Source organism: Annulohypoxylon maeteangense (assembly GCF_022496945.1).
Source record: "Annulohypoxylon maeteangense strain CBS 123835 unplaced genomic scaffold GGS22scaffold_2, whole genome shotgun sequence".
NCBI lineage: Eukaryota > Fungi > Ascomycota > Sordariomycetes > Xylariales > Hypoxylaceae > Annulohypoxylon > Annulohypoxylon maeteangense.
The window spans coordinates 207578-232664 of NW_025953249.1; the positions used below are offsets into that span (position 1 = coordinate 207578).

The following is a 25087-nucleotide window of genomic DNA, read 5'->3' on the forward strand; positions in this document are numbered from 1 at the left end:
CCCGCATCATCCATGCGAGACACAAAACCCCGCCATTGATAGAAAAAGTTACCGTACCTCCAGCTTACCTTCACTGACTGATACATCCGTACAAAAAAGATACAAAGGCACAAGGCACAAGTGCAAACTTGTAGCGTGTCCAGGTGAACTCAAGTTGGAAGTTGCTCCTCCAAGCTTCGTCGTACCGCATTTTTCTCGACACTGACGACATCGCGCTATTCATTTAATCATCTTTCTCGGCCAAACTTTCACCAAGCACCAAGCATCAAGCACCTTACCGATCTTACCCAACTTACCCGCACTCCGATAACTTGCAACTTACAACTTACAACGTGCAACCCGCAACTTGCAACTTGCAACTTGCACATTTCAACCTGCCAATCCCGCACCCGCACCCGCGCTTCTCTATACCGTTATCTATCTTACCCGTCGCGGGCTAACGTTTCTTGCTAAAGGGGTGTTATGCATCGAGTTGAGTTGAGTTGAAGTGAGAGAGAGAAGAGAGCAGTAAATAATAAGTAGTTGTTAGACTTATTTTTTTTTGTTTTGAGAGAGATAGCTGTTCTACCCGTCTACGTCTACCGTCCACAGTCTACCGTCCACGGTCTATCGTCTAGCTTTATCTTGGGTCGCTCCGCATTTCTGTGTCCTTTCTTCTCCTCCACACCAATAACACACACCAATAACATACAATAACACACAACAAAAAGTCTCACCACCTCCCGTCCCGCGCGTGACGACGCGCAACCTATCGTCCATCATGAACGACGAAGATGCCATGGCCAATATATACAAAAAGATCGAGCGCGAAAAGGCTCTGATCAATGCTGCCAATTCTATGCGACAGCAGACCAACAACGATGATGTCAGATCCCGTCTCGACAGTCAGATGCGAGAAGGTCGTCGGAACCTCCAATTCTTCGAAGAAAAGCTTCGCGATTTACAGATGAAGCGTATTGGACAAGGAGTCGACAGCATGAGTATTGGATCCAGCTCTACTGCCACCGGTTCGGGTCGTCCTCCTAGTGGTGATGTGCGAAGCGATGGTCAAGGGCCACCTATGCCTCCCCCCAAGGATGCCGGCGACTGGTCAGGCGGAGATAGGGCATCCTATGGCTCGTTGCCATATAGTCAGATAGGTGGCCACGGAGATTTAATGCCGCCACGACATCCATTCACCCCTCCAGGCCCGACCTCCTCCATCCCCAAACTGAGACCGAATTTTACGAAGTTAGGTTTGTCACACCTTTTTTTACCCTTCTACCCTTCTACCCTTCCACACACCGTAATATTGTCTATCTTTACCTAGTAGCTTCAATATTCTCGCCTCCCAGTTGGTTATCACTCAGGCTAATCTCTTGACCAAATCTTTATAGATCTAATAAAATATGACACTCCGTACCTCGGTCCACGAATCCAACTCATGCTCTCCCAGATCGAGTTCAAGCTCAAGGTTGAGGATCAATATCTCAAGGGAATAGAAAAGATGGTACAGCTCTACGGCATGGAGGGTGACCGCAAGAGCAAAGCGGACGCCGCCGCTAGGAAGGTTGAGAGCAAACAGAAGATTCATCTCTTGAAACAGGCACTCAAGAGATATGAAGAGCTCCATATAGACGATTTGGATTCGGCCGATTCCCCCGATGGTCTGCTGTCCCCTCAGTACCTAGAATATCCACCTCGTACTTACGGCTAACCATGTTACTTTATCCAGATGACAGTATTAATATGCCGAACTTGCGCAAACCATTAACCGGACAGCTTTCGATTCGCGTCGTTCAGGTAAGGGACGTCGATCATGCTAGTACTGGGCGGTTCTCGCGAGGTCCGGAAACCTTTGTCGCTGTTAAGGTTGAGGATAACGTTGTCGCGCGGACGAAGGTGTCACGGACGGATCGGTGGGAAGCCGAATACCACAACATCGAGGTGGATAAGGCGAACGAGATAGAACTTACAGTATACGATAAGCCGGGCGAGCATGCTTTGCCTATAGCTATGCTGTGGGTACGAATATCAGATATCGTGGAGGAGATGCGACGAAAGAGGATCGAGGCCGAGGTCAATAATTCTGGCTGGGTGTCCGCCGATAGGATGGGAGGACCGGGTGCACCTCCGCCTCAGTTCCCAATGGATCCGGCGCAGCCTCAATTTGGTGGTGCCGGCCCTACGTCTCCGACTGGTGCAGGTCCGAGCCAGCAGCCGTTCGGTCCCCAAGCCGTGCCGCAAGTTACGTCCCAACCGATCGACGCATGGTTTAACTTGGAGCCTACAGGTGCCATCCACCTCTCCCTCAACTTTATAAAGCAGAACAAGGACCGTAGGCCTGTGGACTTGGGGTTGGGACGAAAGGGCGCTATCCGTCAACGCAAGGAGGAAGTTCACGAGATGTACGGACACAAGTTCGTGCAGCACCAATTCTACAACATCATGCGTTGCGCGCTGTGCGGAGATTTCCTCAAATATTCGGCAGGGATGCAGTGCGAGGATTGCAAATACACTTGCCATACGAAATGTTATTCGAGTGTGGTTACGAAGTGTATCAGTAAAAGCAACGCCGAAACGGACCCGGAAGAAGAGAAAATCAATCATCGCATCCCTCACAGGTTTGCCCCATTTTCGAATGTTACAGCCAATTGGTGTTGTCACTGTGGTTACATTCTGCCCTTTGGCAAGAAAAACTGCAGAAAGTGTACCGGTATGATAACCAAACTTTCCCTCAGTCTACCTCATGCATTTAGCTAACGTCTCAACAGAATGTGGACTCACCGCACACGCGCAATGCGTTCACCTCGTTCCGGACTTCTGCGGTATGAGTATGGCTGTTGCTAACCAAATCTTGGAAGGCATCAGAACACAAAAACAGCGACAACAAAAGGTCACTTCCTTGAGTGAAAAGACCCTAAGACAAGGCAAGATGAGCCCTACGAGTTCATCGGGTCCTATGTCGCCTTATGGCAGCACTCAGGGAGGGCCTTCGTACCAACCGAGTATCGCTTCTCAAGAGGCAACCGACGCCGCTAAGGCCATGTACGCTAGTCAGACATCACCCTCGAGACCGGTTCATCCTGATCGCACTTCGTCTGGTTCGAGCGCCGCCGCAGCTGCTGCTGCTACAGCTGCCATGAGCGGCACTATGGCATCCCAATCGAGTCGTCCGGGACAAATTTTGGATTACTCTTCTGGCAGAGTAGGAGGTTATGGGGGAGCTTTAGATGCTCAAGAGGATCCGTATGCTGCCGGCCAAGGATACAATATGCCTACGCAACCTAAATATAACCCAGCAGCATACGCGAATGTTTCCAACTATCCTCCAAGCCAACCGCAAATAGCTCAGCAGCAGCAGCAGCAGCAGCAACAGCAACAGCCACGTCCAATCCAAACCCAATCACCCGCGCCGCAAATACAACAGCAGCAGATGTATACTCCTACAGCGCCTGTGTCTAAGCCTCAGCCGCTACAGGAGACCCCTTCCCTAATATCTGGTTCGACGTTACCGCCTCCTTCGAGAAAACCCTTACCTTCTGCAACGGATCCGGGCACAGGCCAGCGTATCGGGTTGGACCACTTCAACTTCTTAGCAGTCCTTGGAAAGGGTAATTTTGGTAAAGTTATGTTGGCAGAGACGAAGAAGTCCCGCCGTCTTTATGCCATAAAAGTGCTGAAGAAGGAGTTCATCATCGAAAACGACGAGGTTGAAAGCATTCGATCAGAGAAGAGGGTATTCTTGATTGCGAACAGGGAACGTCATCCCTTCTTGACGAACTTACACGCATGTTTCCAAACCGAGACGAGGGTATACTTTGTCATGGAGTACATTAGTGGTGGCGATCTGATGTTGCACATTCAACGTGGTCAATTTGGCACCAAACGTGCCCAGTGAGTGTTTTGAGAGACGATATGAAACGAAATATGTGCTAACAATGTTGGTAGATTTTACGCTTCCGAAGTCTGCTTGGCTTTGAAGTACTTCCACGAGAATGGCGTCATCTATCGTGATCTCAAGCTTGACAACATCCTTCTCACCTTAGACGGTCACATCAAGATCGCAGATTACGGTTTGTGCAAAGAAGACATGTGGTATGGTTCGACCACGAGTACCTTCTGCGGTACGCCAGAATTCATGGCCCCTGAGGTATGTGTTCCACTCCTAGTTTTACTAGTTTCAGTCGCTTTACCCAGAGTGCTAACTCGGTTCCAGATCTTATTAGATAAAAAATATGGGAGAGCAGTTGATTGGTGGGCTTTTGGAGTTCTGATTTACCAGATGCTTTTACAGCAGTCTCCCTTCCGAGGTGAAGATGAAGATGAGATCTACGACGCTATCCTCGCGGACGAGCCGCTTTATCCCATCCACATGCCTAGGGAATCAGTTTCGATCCTACAAAAGCTTCTTACAAGAGATCCTGACCAAAGACTTGGTAGCGGACCAACTGATGCTCAGGAGGTTATGAGTCAGCCATTCTTTAGGAACATTGTATGGGACGACATCTATCACAAGAGGGTTGCACCTCCATTCATGCCCACCATCAAGAATGCAACGGATACTAGCAACTTTGATTCTGAGTTTACTAGCGTCACACCAGTTCTAACGCCGGTGCAATCAGGTAAGGATATCTCTATCCCTAGACATCGTCAACACGAACACTCCGAAGATGCTAACATGGTCATAGTTCTGTCCCAATCGATGCAAGAAGAATTCCGCGGATTCTCGTATACGGCGGATTTTGATTAGTCGTCCTCAGCCGAAGGATCTAAGAATTCATCGGAGAGTGGTAACAAAAGAACCAGGAAATGAAGTAGAGAGATTTTCAATCGTTCTGTTGTTAAGCTATAGGTATCGCGAAACGGAGGCGAGGTGTTCTGCTAGTTCGAGGCGCATTGAACAAAAAGAGAAGCTGTTGCGGGCTCGATGTGACCGAAAATACCACGAACGGTCTTCGGGCCACGGGACACATTACACAAGAGGCGTTTCGTGTGAAATTGTCATTCGCTGGGCGAATCTTTCCAAAAAAGCAAGCAGACAACCCGTTCAGCACATTTTCTAGAATTCGTCGAGGAGTGGCAAACAAGATGCTATCGCGCAGTTTACCCCGGCATATAATAATTTGCCTTGTTAATTAGACCAGTTGATAATGCAACCATCACCCTTCTTTTCCACGTTAGACGGGCCGTACTCTACCATACCACACATTAGATCGCGTCACGTTACTTAAGTGAAATGATCCATATAAGAAGATTGGGTATCGTAGTGTTTTTTTTGTATTATACAATGTACCTAGTACCTAGTCCTAAGAGTTTCTTTTTTAACAATACGTACAGATCCCTAACGGATCATAGATGATAATGATGATGATGATGATCTTCTATGTATTCTATGCTCACGCTTATGTCCTTCGGATAAACAGGATAGTGGCTATGGTGCCTACAACCGCGGCACCGGCGGCGGCGCTCTCGAGCGCTAATACGGATACGTCTCGTACCTTGATGAACACCTTCCTATCACTCGATAGCTCGGCGTATATGGCTTTCCAATAATCCGGGTCGGAGAGGGCTTCCCTCCACGGGACTTTCGGCGGCGTGTCTATTCGTATAAAGCTCTCGCTCGGTTGCTCTTCCGGTTCTTTCGTCGTCGTCTTCGTCTTACCCTGCTCCCCGCCAACACCCGCCTCAACCGTAACCGGAACAGCGGCGGCGGCAGCAGCAGTAGCAGCAGCTACTTCCTCCCTCCTCCGCATATTCTCAAGCTCAACCTCCTTCCTCCTGATCTCCCGCTCCAACATCCTCTCCTCCTCCATCGCCTCGCGAACCTTCTCCTCAAACCCCTTAACCAACCTCCGCCTGCGCCAGGGCTCAGCACCAAACTGCAAGACCAAAAACAGCAAAATATTAACACCCATCAAACCCCACGTGCCCCACGTACTCATACGGCGAATCTTGTCACTCCATATTTGCTCCTCGTGATACCGCGACAGGATGCCAGTATTCAGTTCTCGACCCAACCTCTCAGCCTCACGCTCCGCATCTTCGAGCTCGTTTGCACGGTCCTGCACGCTGGCCTCTAGGTCGTAGTCTTGTCTATACAGCGCCGTGAACCTCTCGAAGTCGGCAGGCGTCCAGGTCTTTTGTCGGGCCAAAAGAGTGGTTACTTCGCGCTGCGTGGCGGAACGCGAGGATACGGCTGTTTTGTAGGCGGAGCGGGCGCCGTGGAGGTTCGCTTGTGCGGATGCGAGGGAGGATTCTAGGGCGGAGATTTGCGATTTTAGGACTTCGATCCCGGAGTACCCTGTTAGGTCGTTGATGCGTTGGGAGGCGGCGAAGAGGGTCGTTTGGGCGCGGTCCATGAAGGCGGATAGTTGCCGGTTTATATCCGAGCGCCGGGAGTTTTGAGTGGAAGGGAGGTCGGGGTTAGGGGCTGCGGTTGAGGAATCCGGGGGCGGTTGCGGAGAGGGGGGTGGTGGTTGAGGTGGTTGAGGCGTCGGTTCCGGGTTTGGTGGTGGTGGTGTTTTTGCCGGTTCTGGTTGTGGGGGTTCTGGGGGAGAGGCCGGAGGGGGGAAGTGGAAGATGAGAGGTTCACGTTGTTCGGGGGCAGCATTTTTCTCGCTCCGGCTTTCGCCATTGGGAGGTTTCGGAGGGTCAGAGGAGAAGAACCGGCGTTGCGTTCGGTTCAGGCCTAGGACATGACCGTGCCGGCAACTCGAGCATGCGGAGGTGGACGGCCGGCTCGGGACGAAGTTCCTTCTCGATTGAGGAGCCAATTGATCGAAAAGGAGCCGACGACTAGGCCCGAATATGGGCTTCAGGGCCCGAGAAGTCGACATCGAGGCGGTGAGGAGGCGGGCTGGAAGGGAGGGGGGGGAATGCCCTTTTTCCTCGAATTGCGCGAAATCTGGACAGGTGAGATTCGTAGTAGTACAGAATCAGGATTAGATATGACGCTGCTTAGTCGGACCGGAAAGAAAGGGCAAGGTTACTTCGATCGTAGGAAGGAAAAAAAAGAAAGAGGCCGGGGAATACCCGGCCACCGCCCTGTCGCCATAAGCTGGATAAGGCACGATGCTACCCGGCCAGCTGCCAGGATGTTCTTGCCAAGAAGCGCTAATAAGCCTCAGTGGGGGTTTCCATTTTAGCAGAAAAGCATCGCCGATCGTCAACAAATTTGATGGAGGGGGAGATGGAGGGGTCAATATGGTTGGAAAGTGCCCCGCGGATCGCTCTTGTTTGACGCATGTGTTTGGTATCGGTGTTAGTATTGGCGTGGGTCGGACCCTGAACCTTACATTCTCTGCATTCTGCGAAACATTTTTACCTTTCTTTATTTTTCGCTCATCCCTCCTTTTCCTATCTTACCGGTACGATATATATACCTACCGGTCTGTGTTGTTCGTGCATCTTCCCGTCTCTTCTCCAAGTTTGCTAGACGCAAGATAACGCAAGGCAGCCTACAAGAAAATCAACCAGTCGTTTAGTGTGTGACGTCACTCTTTTTTCCGCGGAAGTTAGATCAAAGTCCCTCATAAGATACAGGGATATATGATATAAAATAGAGGAGAACAGCCGGAATTATTGAGGTGTCACCATCAAAACCTCGGGAGTATCACCATCATTGTCATCTTAATATTACTAGATACACGAAGAACGACATGGCTCAGCAAAACGGAACCAATGGCACAAATGGCGTTAACGGGACGCTTCCCGCGCTGCGCACGCAACCTAAAGCCATTTTCTTCACCGACTTCGACGGCACCATCACGTTACAGGACAGCAACGACTTCATGACTGATAACCTGGGATTTGGCGTGGAACTCCGGAAAAAGGGGAACCATGACGTACTATTCGGGAAGCGTACATTCCGTGATAGCTTCCAAGAGATGATGGACAGCGTCAAGACCCCTTACGACCAATGCATTGCCACACTTCTCAAGAATGTTCAACTCGACCCCTGCTTTGCCGAGTTCTTCAAGTGGACCCGTGAGAATAATGTTCCAGTCGTTGTGTTGAGCGGTGGTATGCAACCTATCATCCGTGCTTTGCTCGCTCATCTTGTTGGAGAGGATGCTGTTCAGCATATGCAGATTGTTAGCAATGATGTTGAAGCCCGACCGGGTAAGACTATCAACGACGAGGATGGTTGGAATATTAAGTACCACGATGGCAGGTGAGTTCTCATAGACCCCTTACTCTTAACCCTTTTTTCTCACTTCGGCAAAATGATTATCATTTACCGGTTTTCTTTATCAATTATTCCCGGGTTGGTAACACAATCAATACGGAATGCGTAAAAATAAATAGTGTAAGATAGGTCTCAATGTGTAACTAATACATTTATTTTTCATTATATACAGTGACTTTGGACATGACAAGTCCCTCGAGATTAAACCGTATGCTGCTCTACCAGAACGGCCTATTATGTTCTACGCCGGAGACGGTGTATCTGATCTTTCCGCGGCGAAAGAGACTGACCTGCTATTCGCTAAGGCGGGGCGAGGTGAGAACCCCTTTCTATGTTCTTAAATACCTATCCAGTGAAAATAGGAAGCAGTAAATTAACCAACTAATTAGACCTCGTCACATACTGTGAAAACGAGAAGGTGCCCTTCGTCACTTTCAACGATTTCTCCGACATCCACAAGGTTGTCGCGGATGTAGTCGAGGGAAAGATCAGCGTTAGGGACGCAGCGAAAGGAAGACTATAGATTCGGACATCTTAGATCTAGAAGGGTGAACATTTACCCCTTTCTCTTCAAACTTTAGAGAAGAAAAGCCTGCATCATCTCTAGGTACCATTCAGGCTAGACAGCATCGTCTAGGCAAATTCCGGTTGGCATGATAGACATTACCCATAGACGGGCGGATAGATAGGTAGATGGGTAGTGATCTCATATTACCTCGAAGTTGAGCCAGTGTCCATCAAGGACCTAGCTTCCGGTATTACTAAGCATGCATTTTTTAGAGCTTTAGACAGTCATCGCGATCAATTGAACGGATGTCTATTAGTATGAGTTGAATATGAACTGAGTGATTCTCTCCTTTTAGACTTATCATGTAGTCTGATTAAGAGTGGGGTTAGGAGGTACTAGAAATAATGGCAAGTCAATAAAGCACGGGGTCACCCTACGCATACGAAGGAATGGATTAGTATTATGGCATATGCTTTTAACGTGCAGAGAGTAGGTATCGTAATCTGTAATATCACCAACCACCTTGCCGTATAAATAATTACCTACCTAGGTACCTCAACTACCCATGACAGCCATCACCTTTTCCCAAGGATATCATCTTAGCCCCCTGAAGAAAGTTTTCCGTCATCCATATGAATGCCTACTTACGCAACCCTACCTATGCGTCCAAAAACAATTCCCTTGTCATTCCATCAATACCTAGGTAATCGAGACCCAATTCAATATTATGAATTATCATACTCGTTACTCCGTTCTCTTCCTCACGTCAGGCAACACGAACCAACACACCAACATAGCCGCAAACAAGCCAATGGCAACGGGATGCATAACGAATGTCCCAACAGCCTGAGCGAGGAGACCGGTAGTGAACGGGGCCATAGCACCACCAGAACTACCAAAAGCACTGATAATTCCCATGCCGCTAACCTGCTCGCGGCGCGATAAGTTTCGCGTAAATATAGCAGCAGCGCAAGGATAAACAGGACCGAGAAGTAGTCCGACGATAGCCAACGATACGGCCTCACCGACGATGTTGGGAACTAACCAGACCAGCAGTTGAAAGACGGCGGCGCCAACAACGAGGAAATACACGAATAGCTTCTCGCCAATTCTGGAGCTAATAGGTGAGAGACAGAACCGGCCGATAGTGATACCAGCCCAAAAACCAGAAGTCACGTATCCGACGGATGAAGGTTCTCCGTTGCGTGCAGATATCAAAAAGGAGATAACCCATCCAGAGATCGATACTTCGGCTCCTTGGTATGCGAAGATGAAGATGGCTCCTAGGATAACGACCCTGGACTTAAAGGCGAAAAGCATCATAGACATATCGCCGCGGGAGCTGGTCTCAGCCAGTATATTCGATTCGACGCCACCGAGTTCCTTCTCGTAGTTCCAGAATGACCAGGTCGAGAAGCAGGTGTTGAAGATGGCAAAACCGAGAGTCAAGAAATAGTACCGGCTCCAGGCGGCACCAGAAGACACAATGGCCGTTGCGACGAGGGGGCCGACGATACCACCAGCGCCATAGCTACCATGCATAGCCCCTAACATCGTTGTGTTATTGCGTAAGTTTGCACAGAACACGTTACCAATAGCCAGCTGAATAGCGCATCCAAAGCCGAGTAGAAAATAAGATATGGCGACTAGAGGAAATGGCGCTGTACAGATAAAGGGGATATACCCGATTCCCATGCAAATTTGAGAAAGGGCAATAGCCTTGGCCCTCCCAAAGCGTTGCCGAATCTGGTCGACGAAAGGCGCCGCCATGATAAAGCCCATAGCATTTCCGATGAAAATGAGAGATACTACGGCATATCCGATGTTATAGTCGCTAATAAATTTACCATTGTCAGACTATGCCTAATCTTTATACGCGCTCCGTGATGAGCATGCGTTAACGGAACTGTACTCACGCTTCCATGTACGGAATAAGAGCACCAGGGGCGGAATCAGTCAATCCCGCCATGAAGTTTTGGAGGCAACAAGCTGCCAAACGAAATTTATTCATAGGCGGATCGTTCAAACCTGGTAAAGCATCGACAGCATCTACCGGTTCGGCTGACTCGATTGGTGTTCCTGGAGCAGTCATTTCAAGGTCAATCTCCTCCCGGGGGGTTGTAGCAGTAGAGGAATTGTTGTCATTGCGGGCGTATCGGAGAGATGTAAGCTCAATAGGGTCTTGCTGAGGGACGGCAGGATAAGTCCTAGATACTACTCTCTGCGGAGCCGCTGGGAGAGTATGCTCGCGCGTGAGCGAGTTTGATTCGACTTGGACAAGAGTCGCGAATAGTGATGCCTCCATTTTGAAAACTTATCTCATAACCTGATTGGAAACCTTGATGGCAAGGTAAGGTTTGGTGAGAGAAACTACTAGAGATAGAGAAGGGAGAAGGGAAAGACGAGAGGATTAAAAGAGAGGAAAATTGGGTTTTTAGCTGCTGATTATCAAAATTTTCAACATTGGTAGTGTGGGAAACCCTCTAATACCCAAAAATACGATTACCTATCTAGCACACGACATGGGAAATATACCTACCGAACCCATAAAATGACGCTCGAGTAAAGAGTTCGCGATCCTATCGGTGAGTTTGCTCTGCGAGCCAACCAGCCATGGCATCTCCTCATTCGTAATCGAGAAGGCTCGGGATTGGGTATCCAGGGTCTTATCTGCCAATCATAGCAGATCGTGGACAGAAGGAAAATGATTCTTTCACCTAGCTCTAGGAACTCCACTGCGATGACCGGAGACTGGGGGAGGGCTGAATGGGAAGTGGAAGGGGAAGAGGAAGGGAGTCTAGTCGCGAGCGGGGTTAGCGTGGCACGGCGTTGCTACTCACGCGGTCGTAAAGCTTATAAGCTCACAATCTCATGAGCTCAAGAGTTCATGTCTGTCATGTCAAGAGCTATGTGTTGTATGTGGAGAATCCTATTGGGTAGATCATAAACCTGTTTGTGGTTCCGCATGCAGGGCTGAGAAGCTAAGAACGAGGATGTTGGAGAAAGTGAGAAAAAAGTAAGAAAGTCTGGAGACGGTGCCTCCAATTACGGTAGTTCCGCCGGCTTAATGTCGGTGGTCCGTAGCTGGATAAACATCGGCTTACCCCACGTTTCTTATTAAGCTGGGGAGAAAGGAGCCAGAACCAAACTCTGACCAAGCAGCTAAGGTTCAATTTCCTTCATTTTTACAACTACAATTTATGATAACTCGTACTATTAATCTATATCGAAGTGCACCATACACCATTAAAACTTTGAAGCGATACCTATGATGATATTGCACTAGGTATGTAGCCATCAGCTGCAAGGGATAACTTGCGTCTATGCTAGGGGAGCACAGGTACCTGGTACATTTGCGGGTTGTCGCGGAATATGTATCCATCATATTGGATGTATGGCGTTCGCAGCGAACGAAATGGCTTATGTCGTGACACAACACTGATTTTACCATTGTCTAGGACATTTCCGCAATTCCAGTTTATCTGTCGGGAACGAGTTGCCTTCCAACTTGGGGATCAGATCAGCCGTATTTCCCGCCCTATGGGGACTCCTCGATGTGTGCTGTATGCTCGATCATGCTTCCGTCAGGAGGGCTGTATTTGCCCATTGTATCCAACTTTCCTTCCACTATAACGATTTCTTCCTCGCTGCCAGGTGCCAACCGACTCACGCCGATATGAGTTAAGCTATACGGATCACGAGTCTTTCTTTTACCAGCATGAACATATGGACCCAAGTCTAGTTCATAGCCACCATTTCTACCATCATGGTGATGGCCATGTGTGTGACGATATCTATCCGATGCACGATCACGATTAATCCAGAACTTCCGTTTAAGCATTGGCGTAATGAGGGGTAATTGGCCCGCCACTATCCCCACGAAGTCTTCACGCATAGACCACAGAGCTGAAACGCCCATTTCGGTCAACTAAAACTGCTTTGTAAGTAGGTAAACGGCCTACAGGTATGGACCTACCTATACTGTGGGTTTAAACGTACGTGGAATACTAGCACATAGCGAAGAATCGCTGCAAACATGCAGAAGAACCCGAGGCTAAAGAGAAAGACAAGTCCGACCTTCTGGAGCCGACTTGTGTGTAACCCGATGATAACCTTTGGGAAAGTTAGCCATACAGGATGTGACAGATCAAGTAGAGTATGTATGTATATATACCGGCGCCGGGATGAGCATGATGCAAATGTCAGTGAGTAAGTTGAATGCCAAAATAATGGTAAAGAAAACCTCGTTCTGCGGCACACAATGAGCTGTTGGTAATAGTATCAGCAGGAGCATTTTATACTGGAACCAAGACGGATAATACGAACATCCAGGATCGGGCCAGACTTGCCACAGCGCATGAAAGGGGTGGCAGTAGAGGCTGAGTGTCAATACTATAACGACTGCGGAAAGTAGCACCAGTCCCATCACTGGTTTGATGAAATTCTCGACCCATAATCCCCTGACGATACGCTCATAGAACAACAACATGTTGAACTTCAACGTCCATATTATTATGAAATAATTGGAAAGGCCAAATAAAAATATCTGGGAGCCATATTCCCAATCATGGTATTGTTCAGGCGGCATATTTTGTCGTTGTTCGTGTGTCAATTGGGAGGTATGCCGACCTTCGCAGACGGCAAGGAATATATGACCTATCACAGGTGCTGCTGTCCACATGCACTAAAAGGCTGTTGGTTAGGTGGTTGGTAAGACAGAAGGGGATTGGGTAGACATCATAGTTATGGCCATACACCACCGCAACTTACAAACACAGCGACGATGATATAGTCATCTAATTGATAGCCCCTGGTCCCGACAAATTTGGTTCGACAATAGATCCGGGCAGCGATTGCTAGAGCCCCGAAGAAGTAGAGAAGCCATATTTCTACGATATATCTGGTGAATCGCTTTTCCATAGCGCCAACAACAAATGGAAAGGAAACTCTTAGCGAGTAGGTCTATGAGTAATAGCTGACATGGAGGTAGCCTCAATTAATAGACTTGGATGGTGCGCCGAGCACTAACAGATAGGGCTTAGAGCAAGGTATAACGGAGTTAAGTGAGTCCATGCTGTCCGCATACATCAAACTTCTAAGTACATATGATCAACAATCACCTCATGGGCGTGTGCCTACCTCCTAGAAGATATCCCTGATAGGTTTCCTAGATAGGTCGACAACATCTGTATAGGAGATTTTCAGTAAAAGTAAATGCGGGATAATGGGTCTTGCTAAAGCTAACAAGAACTTATAGCGTGGGTTCCGGTGTCATTCAGCTAACCCCTGAAACCGACGGATGTCATCGATATTGATCTACAGCAGGTGTTATTCGGACCCCGAACTCGTACGGACATGGCTCACGATACAGGGTGACGCAATAAGGTAAAGAATGTATGCAATGGTCTTATAACTTCCAAGGTTGGTACGCGCAACTTGAAATCATCTACAAAATTCATTCAAGGAACTTACCTGCTTACTAGGTAGGTACCTATTCATCCACCACCGTCCACCAACATCCACATGGCCGCTCAGGCAGTTAGGGCCTCGGGATAAAGGGGAAATATCCGTAAGATAAACCGAAAAATGCATATGATCATATACGGAATATTTATTGCCAATCCTCTTTTATATGAATATTTGCCTAGCATCTTCTACCCGAGTAGCAGACGAGAATCTTATGATTCCTTGCCTATTCAGCCTGTCAGCGTAACTATATGAAGCTTAGCTAGGTAATGTGGGACAGTCCCGTATAATACAAGGAACATTCGACAGGGGGTTTCCTGACACGCCGTATTCGAGTCGAATAGCCTTACTCTAATGGGTCCGCATGAGATCGATCCTTTCCATCCATGTTGAATACATAAAACATATCTAGATAAGAATAACACCATGCTTCAAAATATCAATCGAGGGTAAACTATCTCTTTTCAACAGTCATCCTACTTCATATATTAAGCAAGAAGTACTAAATCCCCTGCCATGGCTACGATCCGAGTTGCAGTCATCCAGTCCGAACCCGTCTGGCTTGACCTTGCGGGGTCGGTCAAGAAAGCCGTAGGGCTTATTGAAGAGGCCGCGAAGGGTGGTGCTAGGATCGTCGCCTTCGCGGAGTCCTGGATACCTGGGTATCCTGCATGGATATGGTCCGTATTCAACCCTAAGTTTCACGATTATCCGAGAGAACCGGCTAACATACAAATCATTGTGATAGGGCTCGTCCCGTAGACTTCGAACTCCAGACTAAATACATCTACAACTCGTTGGCCATCGAGTCAGATGAGATGGAGCAAATTAAAGAAACCGCCAAAAAATACTCCATCGCCGTGGTACTAGGGTTCTCGGAGCGAAGTCCTTCGAACAGTGTCTATATTGCACAGGCCATAATATCACCACAGGGTGAGCTTGTCTTGCATAGACGTAAGGTTAAGCCAACCCATATGGAACGTACTATCTTCGGCGATGGCTCCGGAGGCGATTTGACCAATGTGGCCGAGCTCGACTTCGGCGCTCCACTTGGCAAGATCAAGGTCGGAACTTTTGCCTGCTGGGAACATACTCAGCCACTACTCAAGTATCATAGCATCACGCAGGGCGAAGTGATTCACATTTCCATGTGGCCACCGATAGACCCATCAACCGGTGTCGACCATCCAGGTTTATGGAGTATGACAGCCGATGGATGCCAGAATCTGTCTCAAACATATGCTATCGAGAGTGGTACTTACGTCTTGCATGCTACAGCTGTGTGCTCTCAGGATGGAATCGATGCCATGGGTACCCAAAACGGACTTACTTGTGCAAAGCCAGGCGGTGGTCATAGTTGCATAATTGGCCCTGATGGAAGACGCTTGACCCCGCCGCTTGGTGATGGTAGCCCCGACACTCAGGGAATCGTGTATGGAGACCTAGATCTAACCAAAGTAGTTGGAAACCGCGGCTTCCTGGATATCGTTGGTCACTATAGCAGACCTGACCTTTTATGGCTGGGCGTGGATAAGGAGAAAAAGGAGGTTGTGGTTCCAAAGGTGACGACGAAACAGTCACAGCCGAGGCAAGAAATTATCTAACTAGGAGCGGTAGCTCAGGATGATCACCACTAGCATACTCAACAATAATTGAAATAAATTCTTCAGCCCGAGAGATCCGCTGAGAAAATTTAATGTCGCTGTTAAGTATCAAGAGTTTTTGCCAAACAGAAAAGCAGTGGAACGCTCAATACCCACAAGGTAGAGAGTGGGCCAACTATACCTAGGAGTAGCCCTAGATGCCATAAATTTCTCGGCATGAGACCAGTCTAGACGTATTGTCCATACTGCACACCCAACACATGACGGCATTTTAAGGTAATTCTAAGGTACCCATTTAACCCCCTAACATAGTCTTATTGCCGTGTTACTAAGCTATACCGAGCCCAGGGAGGTAGCCGTCACCATGGTGTAAATATTCAACATATGATTCATCATTAGAGAAGTTCGTAGTTATATAAAATCGTCTAGTTATCATGGAGCCTACAACTCATCTTCATGCAAGTACTTACCTACCTAGGTATATACTATTACACATTATATCTCACTCTCATAATACTAGCGAAAATGGTATGTCGTACAAGGGAAGGTCAGGAGATGGCCTCCCATTCCTCCGTTCTATTCTCTTCCCCAATACCATGCTTTACGAAACTCAATATAGAGCTTGTTATTCAAAGCTTGGAGCCCCCTCACGACGAGGATGAGACCGCCTGGGAATATATCACTTCTGGATTTCAACATAGACTCGGTCGTCACGAGAGATATCGCTGGGAAAAGTCCGGTTATGCCCTGGCGATGTTATTACAGAATACCGATTATGATTACGCAGCGCAAGTCAATATTCTTGACCTTTTCGCACGCACAGTCTCAGACAACTTAGGTGTCGTCAACAATCTAGGTGAATGCTGGAAAAGCTACATGACCGATGGCAACAACATAGAACTGAGCTGGGATTGGCACACGGGCATCGAGAAGCCGGCCGTGCGATTTTCTATCGACCCCATCGGCATGGGTGCCGGAATGACTAGCGACCCACGCAATGGGATGGCCACAGCCAAATCCAAAGAGTCAATATTGCAGGCGTTACCAAATATTGACATGAGTTGGTTCAATCATTTTGAAACATTCTTCCGCGGCGAGACGGAGAGTACTTTCATTGGTCTTGAGTCCAGAAAGAAGTGTGACTTAGCCGAATGTCATGCATCAAAGGTGTTCTGGACCTTTGACCTGGGCGAAAAGGACATCACAAGCAAAGCTTATTTCTTTCCGGGGTACAGGGCCCGTGCCATGAACAGGAGCAACCTGCAAGTCATTAGCGAAGCTATCATTTCGGCGCCATCATGTACCCCTGAAAGACTAGATGCGTTGACCATGTTTTCTAAGTTCGTGCATGAACACGAACGGATGGGACGGTCGCCCTTGAGGCTTGACATGCTAGCTGTCGATATGGTGGAATCCTCTAGCGCTCGCCTCAAGATCTACTTCTATAGTCGCCGGACAGATTTCAGATCTGTCTGCGAAAATATGACACTTAGAGGGCGTATCGCAGGGCCAGATATGGATAGGGGCCTCAGTCGGCTAAGGTGTCTCTGGGAATCCCTTTTTGACCAAGAAGGCGTATCGCCGGATACACCCCTTAGCTCAACAAGCCATCAGACAGCAGGAATCTTGTACGATGTTGAATTTCGCCTGGGGGATAAAGCGCCAAAAACGAAGATCTACATGCCTGTCCAGCATTATGCACGCACTGACGCGCAGGTCATAACGTCCGTGAGCAAATTTATGAACGCCCAGGGGATCAAGCATGGAGGGGCTGCAAAAAGGAAGATCGGATGTCCCGGGCGGGAACAGGCTCCTTCCGCGCGCCTTGGCCCATCGTTGCCAACGCCTTCTTATGCCGACGCTTTTAACGCAATCTTGTAAGTTGCCTGCGCTAAAGATAATAGGACCCCTTGAACTTCTGCGAATCCCCCACACTAACTCTCGGTTAGTACCGATGAAGCTATACGTTCTAGCCGAGGCCGTCATACTCGCGTAGCCTGCTCGATAGAGGCCGGGGGCGCGTTAAGAGTTGTCTCGTATGCCAATCCGCAAGAAGGGAAGTTCATCAGGCATACACCACAACAGAGTTCCTAATAAGATCTCTAGGTAGGATATTAAAGATAGGGAAACATGTTTATGGCATTCCCGAAGAAGAGAAAACTCACTAGACAAGAAATTGGTTGGTATGAAGTTCCTTAGATTAGTAATGGACTATTGCAAACGTAAAAGGCATGCCTGCGGACTCGTGGACACGATATGATCGACGTATACAGGGATAACAAGTGGGTATCTTCATGTAGGTGCGTAACCTTTAGCCTGTGGATATCTGCAGGCTTAGAAGTCAAGACAGTGAAGATTTGTCCCTTGGAGCTCATTTTAATGTCCATCTACACATAAACCCAGACTCTCAGACCTCAGGACCGATGTTACGGTGGATAGTACTGCACGAAACTTCGTACGAATTCCAATTCATGCAAGAAGACTTATGGACTTGCTGACTCTAGGTGCGAGTTATGAAATTCGCTTAATTTTACCGTGTTTAGTTTAGAGGAGAGCATGTGAATAGAAACTGATCGGCGAGGTATAGTCATCTCTAGCCAATTATGACTTTGCGGAGTTTCTATAGGTAGAGAAGTTGCGATGTTTCCTAAGGCACCCAGATTCATAGGTAGATAAAGAGATACTCTGCAATTATGTCAAATGGTAGGTTTTATGTGAGATAAACTTGGAGAGCTCGTGAGAAAGCCTACAGTCGGTGCTCCAGAACAATGAGGATGCCCCCCGCCCCCTTTTGTTAAGCATTATTGATCCCACTAGAGCAATGGAATTATAGTGCCATTCAAGCTACAACCTGCTGTATCCGTAGTAAGCTTATAGTGATCACCCTTCTATACCAGGTACCTAATGAATGAGCCTTTAAGCCCCCCAGGGCTCTTAGGGGTATGCCACGACGCATTCAGTCAAGTTTAGGTATATTTCAACAACTCCTCGCCAAACGAGATCGAGTAAATTTCAGCGCCGCATCTACCTAATGGATCTCATCTTCATGGGTTCCCCGAACTGGACCATACCAGGTAGGTAAGTTGCACATACTGTTTAATATTAGGTGTCTCTCAATAACATTGTTACCTACCTAACATCTTTTTAGATGGATACCAATACATATATCTGCTCTTTCGGTTTAAAAAAAATTACAGGAATTTGAGAAACACGCTGCGCCTGCTATGGGGCGGGTGATCAGCTAGACCAGTGCGGCGGTTCAGTGTCTTGCATGATAGGTACATACTCATCCAATCGACGATCGCGTTTTTACGACGAGGCCAAGCTCTATGCTGCATTTCTGTGAAGCTCTATATGAGCCCTAGATCCAGGTTCGAGGGATTAAGTATAAAGGCAATCGCTTCTTCTAGTCGGGTGATGGTCTGTCGCAGACTGAGTGGGACCTAACGTCCAATCCTGGGTATTACATATACCAAATAACCGAAGAGGCAAAGTTTTAGCGATTGCGAAGACAGGAACATAACCGAAACGACAGCTCCAGCGATAGGTGAAGCTTGCTATGGCGGAAGGGGAGTTAGAGGCTAGGTCACATCTAACTGAAATCCTGTGGAAATAGTTAATTTGGATTAAACTCCCGTCTGTAGTTTTGGTAATAGTCGAGCGTTGTCATGCAACTCGCGAAGACTCTATGCCCACTAGTTTCCCTTCTTATTCACTATAGTCCAGCTGAAGAGTGGCACGTAAATCGTTGAGATCATGTTGTGTGTAACTCCCGGATTCCACTACGGCGTTGTAAAACCCGTCCCTCTCTTCCCAATCCAGGCGACCTGAAAACTGGCGGACTTGTTCTTCGAGGTTTAGCCACATCCATATGATATCGTTATAGTCATTTTCTGCAAATCTGCTGGCGTAGGATCTCAATTTTGCTTTCAAGATGTGTTGCAGATCCAGGATTTTGTAAACTCGGGTACCCCACGGAGTAGTAGCAGTGGCCTGGGTAGAAGCTTCTGCGATATTTCGAGGGGCGCCGAGATTACCTTGAACACCTAATTAGCCCTCTATATTATATGTATTTGAGACAAGTGTGTGGCGGATTAGGTACCTACCGGCTAGTATCAAGTCCACTAAGACTGGAAGGGGTTCAACCTGCTCGCCATACGAGGGTCCAGTTAACACAAAGACACGTGCAATTCCGGTAGAAGCTGCGGTAGGACGTGGTCGATAAATCCTGCGATATCTTTAAGTATAATTTCATGGACGCATTGAAGTTGGATACCTATCATCCGAGGCCAGAAGAGTGTTCAAAGAGCGCGGTTTCATATCAATCGCCAAATCGACATCGGTAGTGGTGCGTGAGTCGAAGCCACGAAGTTGCATGCTTAGGCCACCCATTACAGCGTACTCAGTCCCTGCTGCCTCTAGCTGCCGAACAATATATTCCAGCGCATAGAATAGGTGGTCTTGACTTGCTTTCCCACTTTCTTCCTCGAGCTCAAAAAGCTGATCAATTGTATATTCCATGGTTATAGGGGTGAACCCAGTGTTAGTCGATGCCGCCATATTATGCAATCCAAGCAAATGATCGATGCAATGGGTATAGATCCAGCAATAGTGGAAATCCCATCTGGGCAACCGTCCCTGATATATCAAGCATCATGAGGCTGTGCTTTTGAAGTTGTGACAATCAAATCATAGGTAGTAAGCAGATCGACAGCGGTCTTTAGATTAGTCCTCAGTTAGGTATACCACGAATATTCTCCATGGACATACCATTTTCTTCCTGGTCGTGGTTATAAATAGTATGAATATTGACCTGATATGGGTTTGGCAATAGAGAGTTTCGCCGGACAAGAACGGAGAGCGGCACAGCTGCAGACCCGGGGCACGGGCACTAAGCCCCCTAAGCCGGAGCAGAAACAGCCCTAAACCGGCAGCCCTGGAGAGGAGGTGGGGCTATTAGTGGTAAGTATCCAGTAGCCCTTGCCCCGCCCCCAGACCTAAACCAACATCGTTCCTCCTTGCAAAAATCCCCCCGATCCGACCTATTCTTAGAATCTCTATCTCCAGGTAGATAGTTACATAATAACTTGGATATTTTACGTTTCTTCCTGGTCATCGATTGATCGTATTTCGACTTTCTTTTCATGAGTTCCTCAGACCCCCTTTTGACTACGGGTGCTATCCAACTTCCAAAGCCTGGTGCTAAAGCTGCTAGCTATGGTGGCCGTGGCATCGTAGAAGTGCGTGATGTCATTCAAATACTCGAGACCGCAAATATACCATGCTGCGTTGTAGGAGGTTATGCTTTGGTGTATTACGGCGCTCGCATGGTTCCTAACGTAAGTACTTGAGCTTATCAAAACAGTCAATTATTGGGACTGAGTTTAAATAGAACTGGGAGATCTGCGTCCCGACAGATTCTTTTGAGAGGGCGTCAGCCATGTTCATAGTGACACCATTGAGTGAAACCTATGAACCTTGGGTAAAGATCCAACCACAGGTTGGGTCTTTGAAACACACATATCCTCAATTTAGACTAAAAGGGGTGAACTTCTCGTTCTTTATTATCCCCGCATTCGAATATTTTATTCGATGCGAGCCCTCAAATTTTGAAAAGAGCGAACGAGAAATTCCCTTCCCCAAGCTTGAATGCTTTGCGCAGAGTCTTCTTGATACGCAGCGTTATCTCGACCTCACCAATCTCATCGATGGGATGGACCTATCTGAAGAATGGGGCGAGGAGCACTTGAATTTGGATAAGCCAGGTGAAATCGAGTATGCGAAGGAAAAGAACGAGAAAATTGTCGCCTCTCTTTCAGAATATCCAAATTCCCGGCCGTCACGACTACGCGATACCCCGATGGACCTGAGACAGAAATGGCAGACAATCGTGAGGACGAAGCAAAAAAGGATAGGCATTGAAGTTCCTGGACACCTATATAGCACACGATTCCGTATCAAGGGTTCACCAGACCCTCGATTACGAGAAGAGAGGAATATATGAATAAGAACCTTGAAAATAATAGGTTAAATCCAACCATTTATCTAGGAGGTAATGAATAAAGCAATACAACTCATATCTAGTAGCTGATAACTTCAAAATAGATTCCAAATAAATTTTGAAAGGTTCCTTGAAAGTTATTAGCCTTCATAGAATCATAGCTGAAAAGGCCATGATCATTGGAGAAAGCTTGGTACAGTATGAGACACAGTAAAATAAACTGTACAGTGTAAAGTTCCTTAGGCACTGTAGGCGCAAAAATATGAATCGCATGGAAATGATGACGAATTGGCAACCTTCAATCTCTAGAGGCTTAAACATTTCTTCAGACTGATTGGTCACCAAATAGTGACAGGTAGATCAAACATGCTTGAGCGATGAAACTTCACATGTGCTTAGGGAGTTCACATAATGGATGGCATCTTGGCAGCCTTAGATCGATCTTCATGTTGTGTAGGTGGCAGTGTAGGAATATAATTATCTTCCGTACTAGGTAGTTTGAGATGTCATCCAACCCATCACACAGTCATCATCGGCTGCATCGGTCAGAAAGTCAGCAATATTTTCCAGAATAGTGGCAAAGAGTAACACGTGCAATGAAAATGTGACCAATTTGAGAGACGTATGTACCTAGTATCTCGTCTTGAAGCGTAGGTACGTATGAGCTAAGCAGAGAAAAAAATGGGAAAAAAGAAAAAAAAAAAACCGATCAGAGACGTTGAGGACCAGAACGCGCTAGAATTCGTAAGACCAATCAGAGGCTGCATGGCGAACATGGCTGTAGCATTAAGCTTTCTAATTGGCCAATTCCTTGAGTTCAATTAAACGCGCTTCGACTTTGACGCGTCACGACGCGTTTTCGTGTCACTCCCAGCGCAGTCCCGCCCTTCCCCTCTCCTCGCCCACACCCGCTCTGCCACATTCGCTCAGACTCTCTCCATTGTGCCGATACCTTCCAGTTGAAGATAACGAGATGAGCGGGATGTCCACCGATCGCGCCAAATACCGGTTGAATCCAACCGGGGATTTTCTTTCTGTAAAGTGCGTGCAGAGCTTATGCAAAGTCACCTGAAGAAACCAATCATTTACAACCATGTCTGCATGCCTTTGCTAAGGATTTTGCTCTGCGAATGACTCGCAACGAGGACTCGCAAGTGGGGAGAAGAGGTATTACTTGTCGTTTATTGTATCTAGCCGTCCCATCAATAATTAGAATCCTTAAACATCTCCCTTGAGATATGATTAGATTCTAGGGTTAATAGTTCAAAGTGCATCATGTGTACCGTAGCGGGAAAAGGGGGTTTTTAAGAATGATTCTTAAAAAAGAAATATTTCTTTACGGAGAATATTTTTCTTCTTTTTATATACTTTTTTATATAAATTTAGTGGTAAAGTATTTTCGTGGAATTTATTATGCCGTAAAATTATTTTTAAACTTGTTAATTATTTTATAAATATTTTTTATTTTTAAAAAATTTAAGGAATAATTTTTTTTATATAAATAATTTTTTCCGGAAATAATTATTTTATTTATTTTTTATAATAAATATTTATATTTATTTTTTTAGAATTAAATATTTCGTTTAGAATTATTTTTTAATTATAAGAATTTTTTTTTAAAAATATTAAAAATTATTTTATATTAATTAAAATTATTTTATAATAATAAAAATTTTTTTTTAAAAGTATTAAGAATTATTTTATATTAATTAAAATTATTTTATAATAATAAGAATTTTTTTTAAGGGTGTTAAAAATTATTTTATATAAATTAAAATTATTTTATAATAATAAGAATTTTTTTTTAAAAGTATTAAAAACCATTTTATATTAATTAAAATTATTTTATAATAGTAAAAATTTTTTTTTAAAAGTATTAAAAATTATTTTATATAAATTAAAATTATTTTATAATAATAAGAATTTTTTTTAAAAGGTATTAAAAATTATTTTATATTAATAAAAATTATTTTATATTAATAATAATTATTTTTTTAGTAATAAAAAATATTAATTAAGTATAAAAAATCATTTTTAAAAAGTAATAAAAACTATTTTATATTAATAAAAATCATTTTTTAGTAATAAAAAATATTAATTAAACATTAAAAATCATTTTATAATAATAAGAATTTTTTTTAAAAAATAATAAAAATTATTTTATATTAATAAAAATTATTTTTTAATAATAAAAAGTATTAATTAAGTATTAAAAATTATTTTTTACGAAAAAAAATTATTTTTAAATAATATTAAAAATTAATTTATAAGTATAAAAATTATTTTTTAGTTATAAAAAGTATTAATTAAATATTAAAAATTATTTTTTAAATATAAAAACCTTTTTTAAAAAGTTTAAAAAAACATTTTTTAATAATAAAAATTATTAATAAAGTATTAAAATTTATTTTTTATTAAAAGGAATTATTTTATAATAATAAAAATTATTAATTTATTATTAAGAATTTTTTTTAAACGGTATTAAAAATTATTTTTTAATAATAAAAATTATTAATTAAACATTAAAAATCATTTTTTAATAATAAAAATTATTAATTAAATATTTAAAGTTATTTTTTAATAATATAAATTATTTATAATTAATTATTATTTAAAAGTATTTATTTAAAGTTAATTTTAAAGTTTTTATTTACTTTTTTATTATTATATTTAAAATTAATATTAATTATATAATTATTAATATTATTTTATTTATTTTTTTTTTTATTAATTTAATTATTAAAAGCTTTTTTAAGTTATTTAAAACTTTTACGAATAATAATAATTATCGGTTTTTTTAAATTTTATAACGCGCGGGATTATTTTTTTAATCTTAATTTTTATGTAATTTAAAAAAATTAAAAATTTTTTAAAGTTTAAAAATTATTTCGTAATTAAAAATTTCGTTATAAATTTAAACTACGTTATATATAAAATTTTTATGTTATTTATTAACTTTATTAATTATCGACGTTTTTTTTTCGGTTATTTAATATTAACGGTAAAAAATAATTAATTTTATTTTATTTTTCGAAAATATTTAAAGTAAGTTTTAATATTAACATTAAAGTTTTTTACGTTTTTTTTAATGTTTTTTCGAAACCCCACGCGTTTTATTTTTAATAAAAAAGTAAAAGCTTTTACTTTTTAAGTTTTTATTATTATGTTTTTTTATTTATTAAAAGTTAAATATTTTATAAGTGTAAAATATTTATCGTATTTTTATATTTTTTACACCGTTTTTATACTTATTCGAACGGTAATAATATATTTATATAAAATAAATTAAAAAATATCGGTTTTTTACGTTTATTTATTATATAATTTACGTTAAATAA

At 44.4% G+C, this 25087-nt stretch overlaps 9 protein-coding genes across 9 annotated transcripts; 5 read left to right on the plus strand and 4 right to left on the minus strand.

Moving 5' to 3' along the window:
* Positions 1 to 760: 760 nt before the first annotated feature.
* On the plus strand, positions 761 to 4732 carry GGS22DRAFT_184188 (uncharacterized protein; the record flags this gene model as incomplete). The annotated part of the gene is made up of 7 exons (XM_047964163.1): positions 761 to 1235; positions 1377 to 1646; positions 1715 to 2695; positions 2754 to 3876; positions 3931 to 4132; positions 4199 to 4604; positions 4671 to 4732. The coding sequence occupies 7 exons, from the start codon at positions 761 to 763 to the stop codon at positions 4730 to 4732; spliced, it is 3519 nt and encodes a 1172-aa protein (XP_047822444.1).
* Positions 4733 to 5236: 504 nt separating this feature from the next.
* GGS22DRAFT_151953 (Mdm33 family-domain-containing protein) lies at positions 5237 to 7143 on the minus strand. The gene has a single exon (XM_047959586.1). The coding sequence runs from the start codon at positions 6816 to 6818 to the stop codon at positions 5385 to 5387; it is 1434 nt and encodes a 477-aa protein (XP_047822445.1). The 5' UTR covers positions 6819 to 7143; the 3' UTR covers positions 5237 to 5384.
* A 151-nt stretch (positions 7144 to 7294) lies between these two features.
* Positions 7295 to 9027, plus strand: GGS22DRAFT_151957 (HAD-like domain-containing protein). Its single transcript, XM_047959587.1, has 3 exons — positions 7295 to 8155; positions 8343 to 8485; positions 8560 to 9027. Exons 1-3 carry the CDS (start codon positions 7641 to 7643, stop codon positions 8691 to 8693), a joined length of 792 nt encoding a protein of 263 aa, XP_047822446.1. The 5' UTR covers positions 7295 to 7640; the 3' UTR covers positions 8694 to 9027.
* A 91-nt stretch (positions 9028 to 9118) lies between these two features.
* Positions 9119 to 11671, minus strand: GGS22DRAFT_151960 (MFS general substrate transporter). Its single transcript, XM_047959588.1, has 2 exons — positions 10595 to 11671; positions 9119 to 10512 (listed from the first exon to the last, which is right to left on the minus strand). Exons 1-2 carry the CDS (start codon positions 10981 to 10983, stop codon positions 9423 to 9425), a joined length of 1479 nt encoding a protein of 492 aa, XP_047822447.1. The 5' UTR covers positions 10984 to 11671; the 3' UTR covers positions 9119 to 9422.
* A 210-nt stretch (positions 11672 to 11881) lies between these two features.
* GGS22DRAFT_196535 (uncharacterized protein) lies at positions 11882 to 13598 on the minus strand (the record flags this gene model as incomplete). The annotated part of the gene is made up of 5 exons (XM_047965844.1): positions 11882 to 12606; positions 12678 to 12791; positions 12853 to 12944; positions 13005 to 13362; positions 13449 to 13598. 5 exons carry the CDS (start codon positions 13596 to 13598, stop codon positions 12217 to 12219), a joined length of 1104 nt encoding a protein of 367 aa, XP_047822448.1. The 3' UTR covers positions 11882 to 12216.
* Positions 13599 to 14386: 788 nt separating this feature from the next.
* Positions 14387 to 15839, plus strand: GGS22DRAFT_151976 (carbon-nitrogen hydrolase). Its single transcript, XM_047959589.1, has 2 exons — positions 14387 to 14824; positions 14893 to 15839. Exons 1-2 carry the CDS (start codon positions 14661 to 14663, stop codon positions 15746 to 15748), a joined length of 1020 nt encoding a protein of 339 aa, XP_047822449.1. The 5' UTR covers positions 14387 to 14660; the 3' UTR covers positions 15749 to 15839.
* Positions 15840 to 16425: 586 nt separating this feature from the next.
* Positions 16426 to 17976, plus strand: GGS22DRAFT_151977 (aromatic prenyltransferase). The gene is made up of 2 exons (XM_047959590.1): positions 16426 to 17625; positions 17698 to 17976. Exons 1-2 carry the CDS (start codon positions 16502 to 16504, stop codon positions 17840 to 17842), a joined length of 1269 nt encoding a protein of 422 aa, XP_047822450.1. The 5' UTR covers positions 16426 to 16501; the 3' UTR covers positions 17843 to 17976.
* A 1480-nt stretch (positions 17977 to 19456) lies between these two features.
* Positions 19457 to 20308, minus strand: GGS22DRAFT_184195 (uncharacterized protein; the record flags this gene model as incomplete). Its single annotated transcript, XM_047964164.1, has 3 exons — positions 19457 to 19785; positions 19855 to 19976; positions 20025 to 20308. 3 exons carry the CDS (start codon positions 20306 to 20308, stop codon positions 19457 to 19459), a joined length of 735 nt encoding a protein of 244 aa, XP_047822451.1.
* Positions 20309 to 20812: 504 nt separating this feature from the next.
* On the plus strand, positions 20813 to 21865 carry GGS22DRAFT_61133 (uncharacterized protein). Its single transcript, XM_047967555.1, has 2 exons — positions 20813 to 21087; positions 21141 to 21865. The coding sequence occupies exons 1-2, from the start codon at positions 20893 to 20895 to the stop codon at positions 21750 to 21752; spliced, it is 807 nt and encodes a 268-aa protein (XP_047822452.1). The 5' UTR covers positions 20813 to 20892; the 3' UTR covers positions 21753 to 21865.
* Positions 21866 to 25087: the final 3222 nt, after the last annotated feature.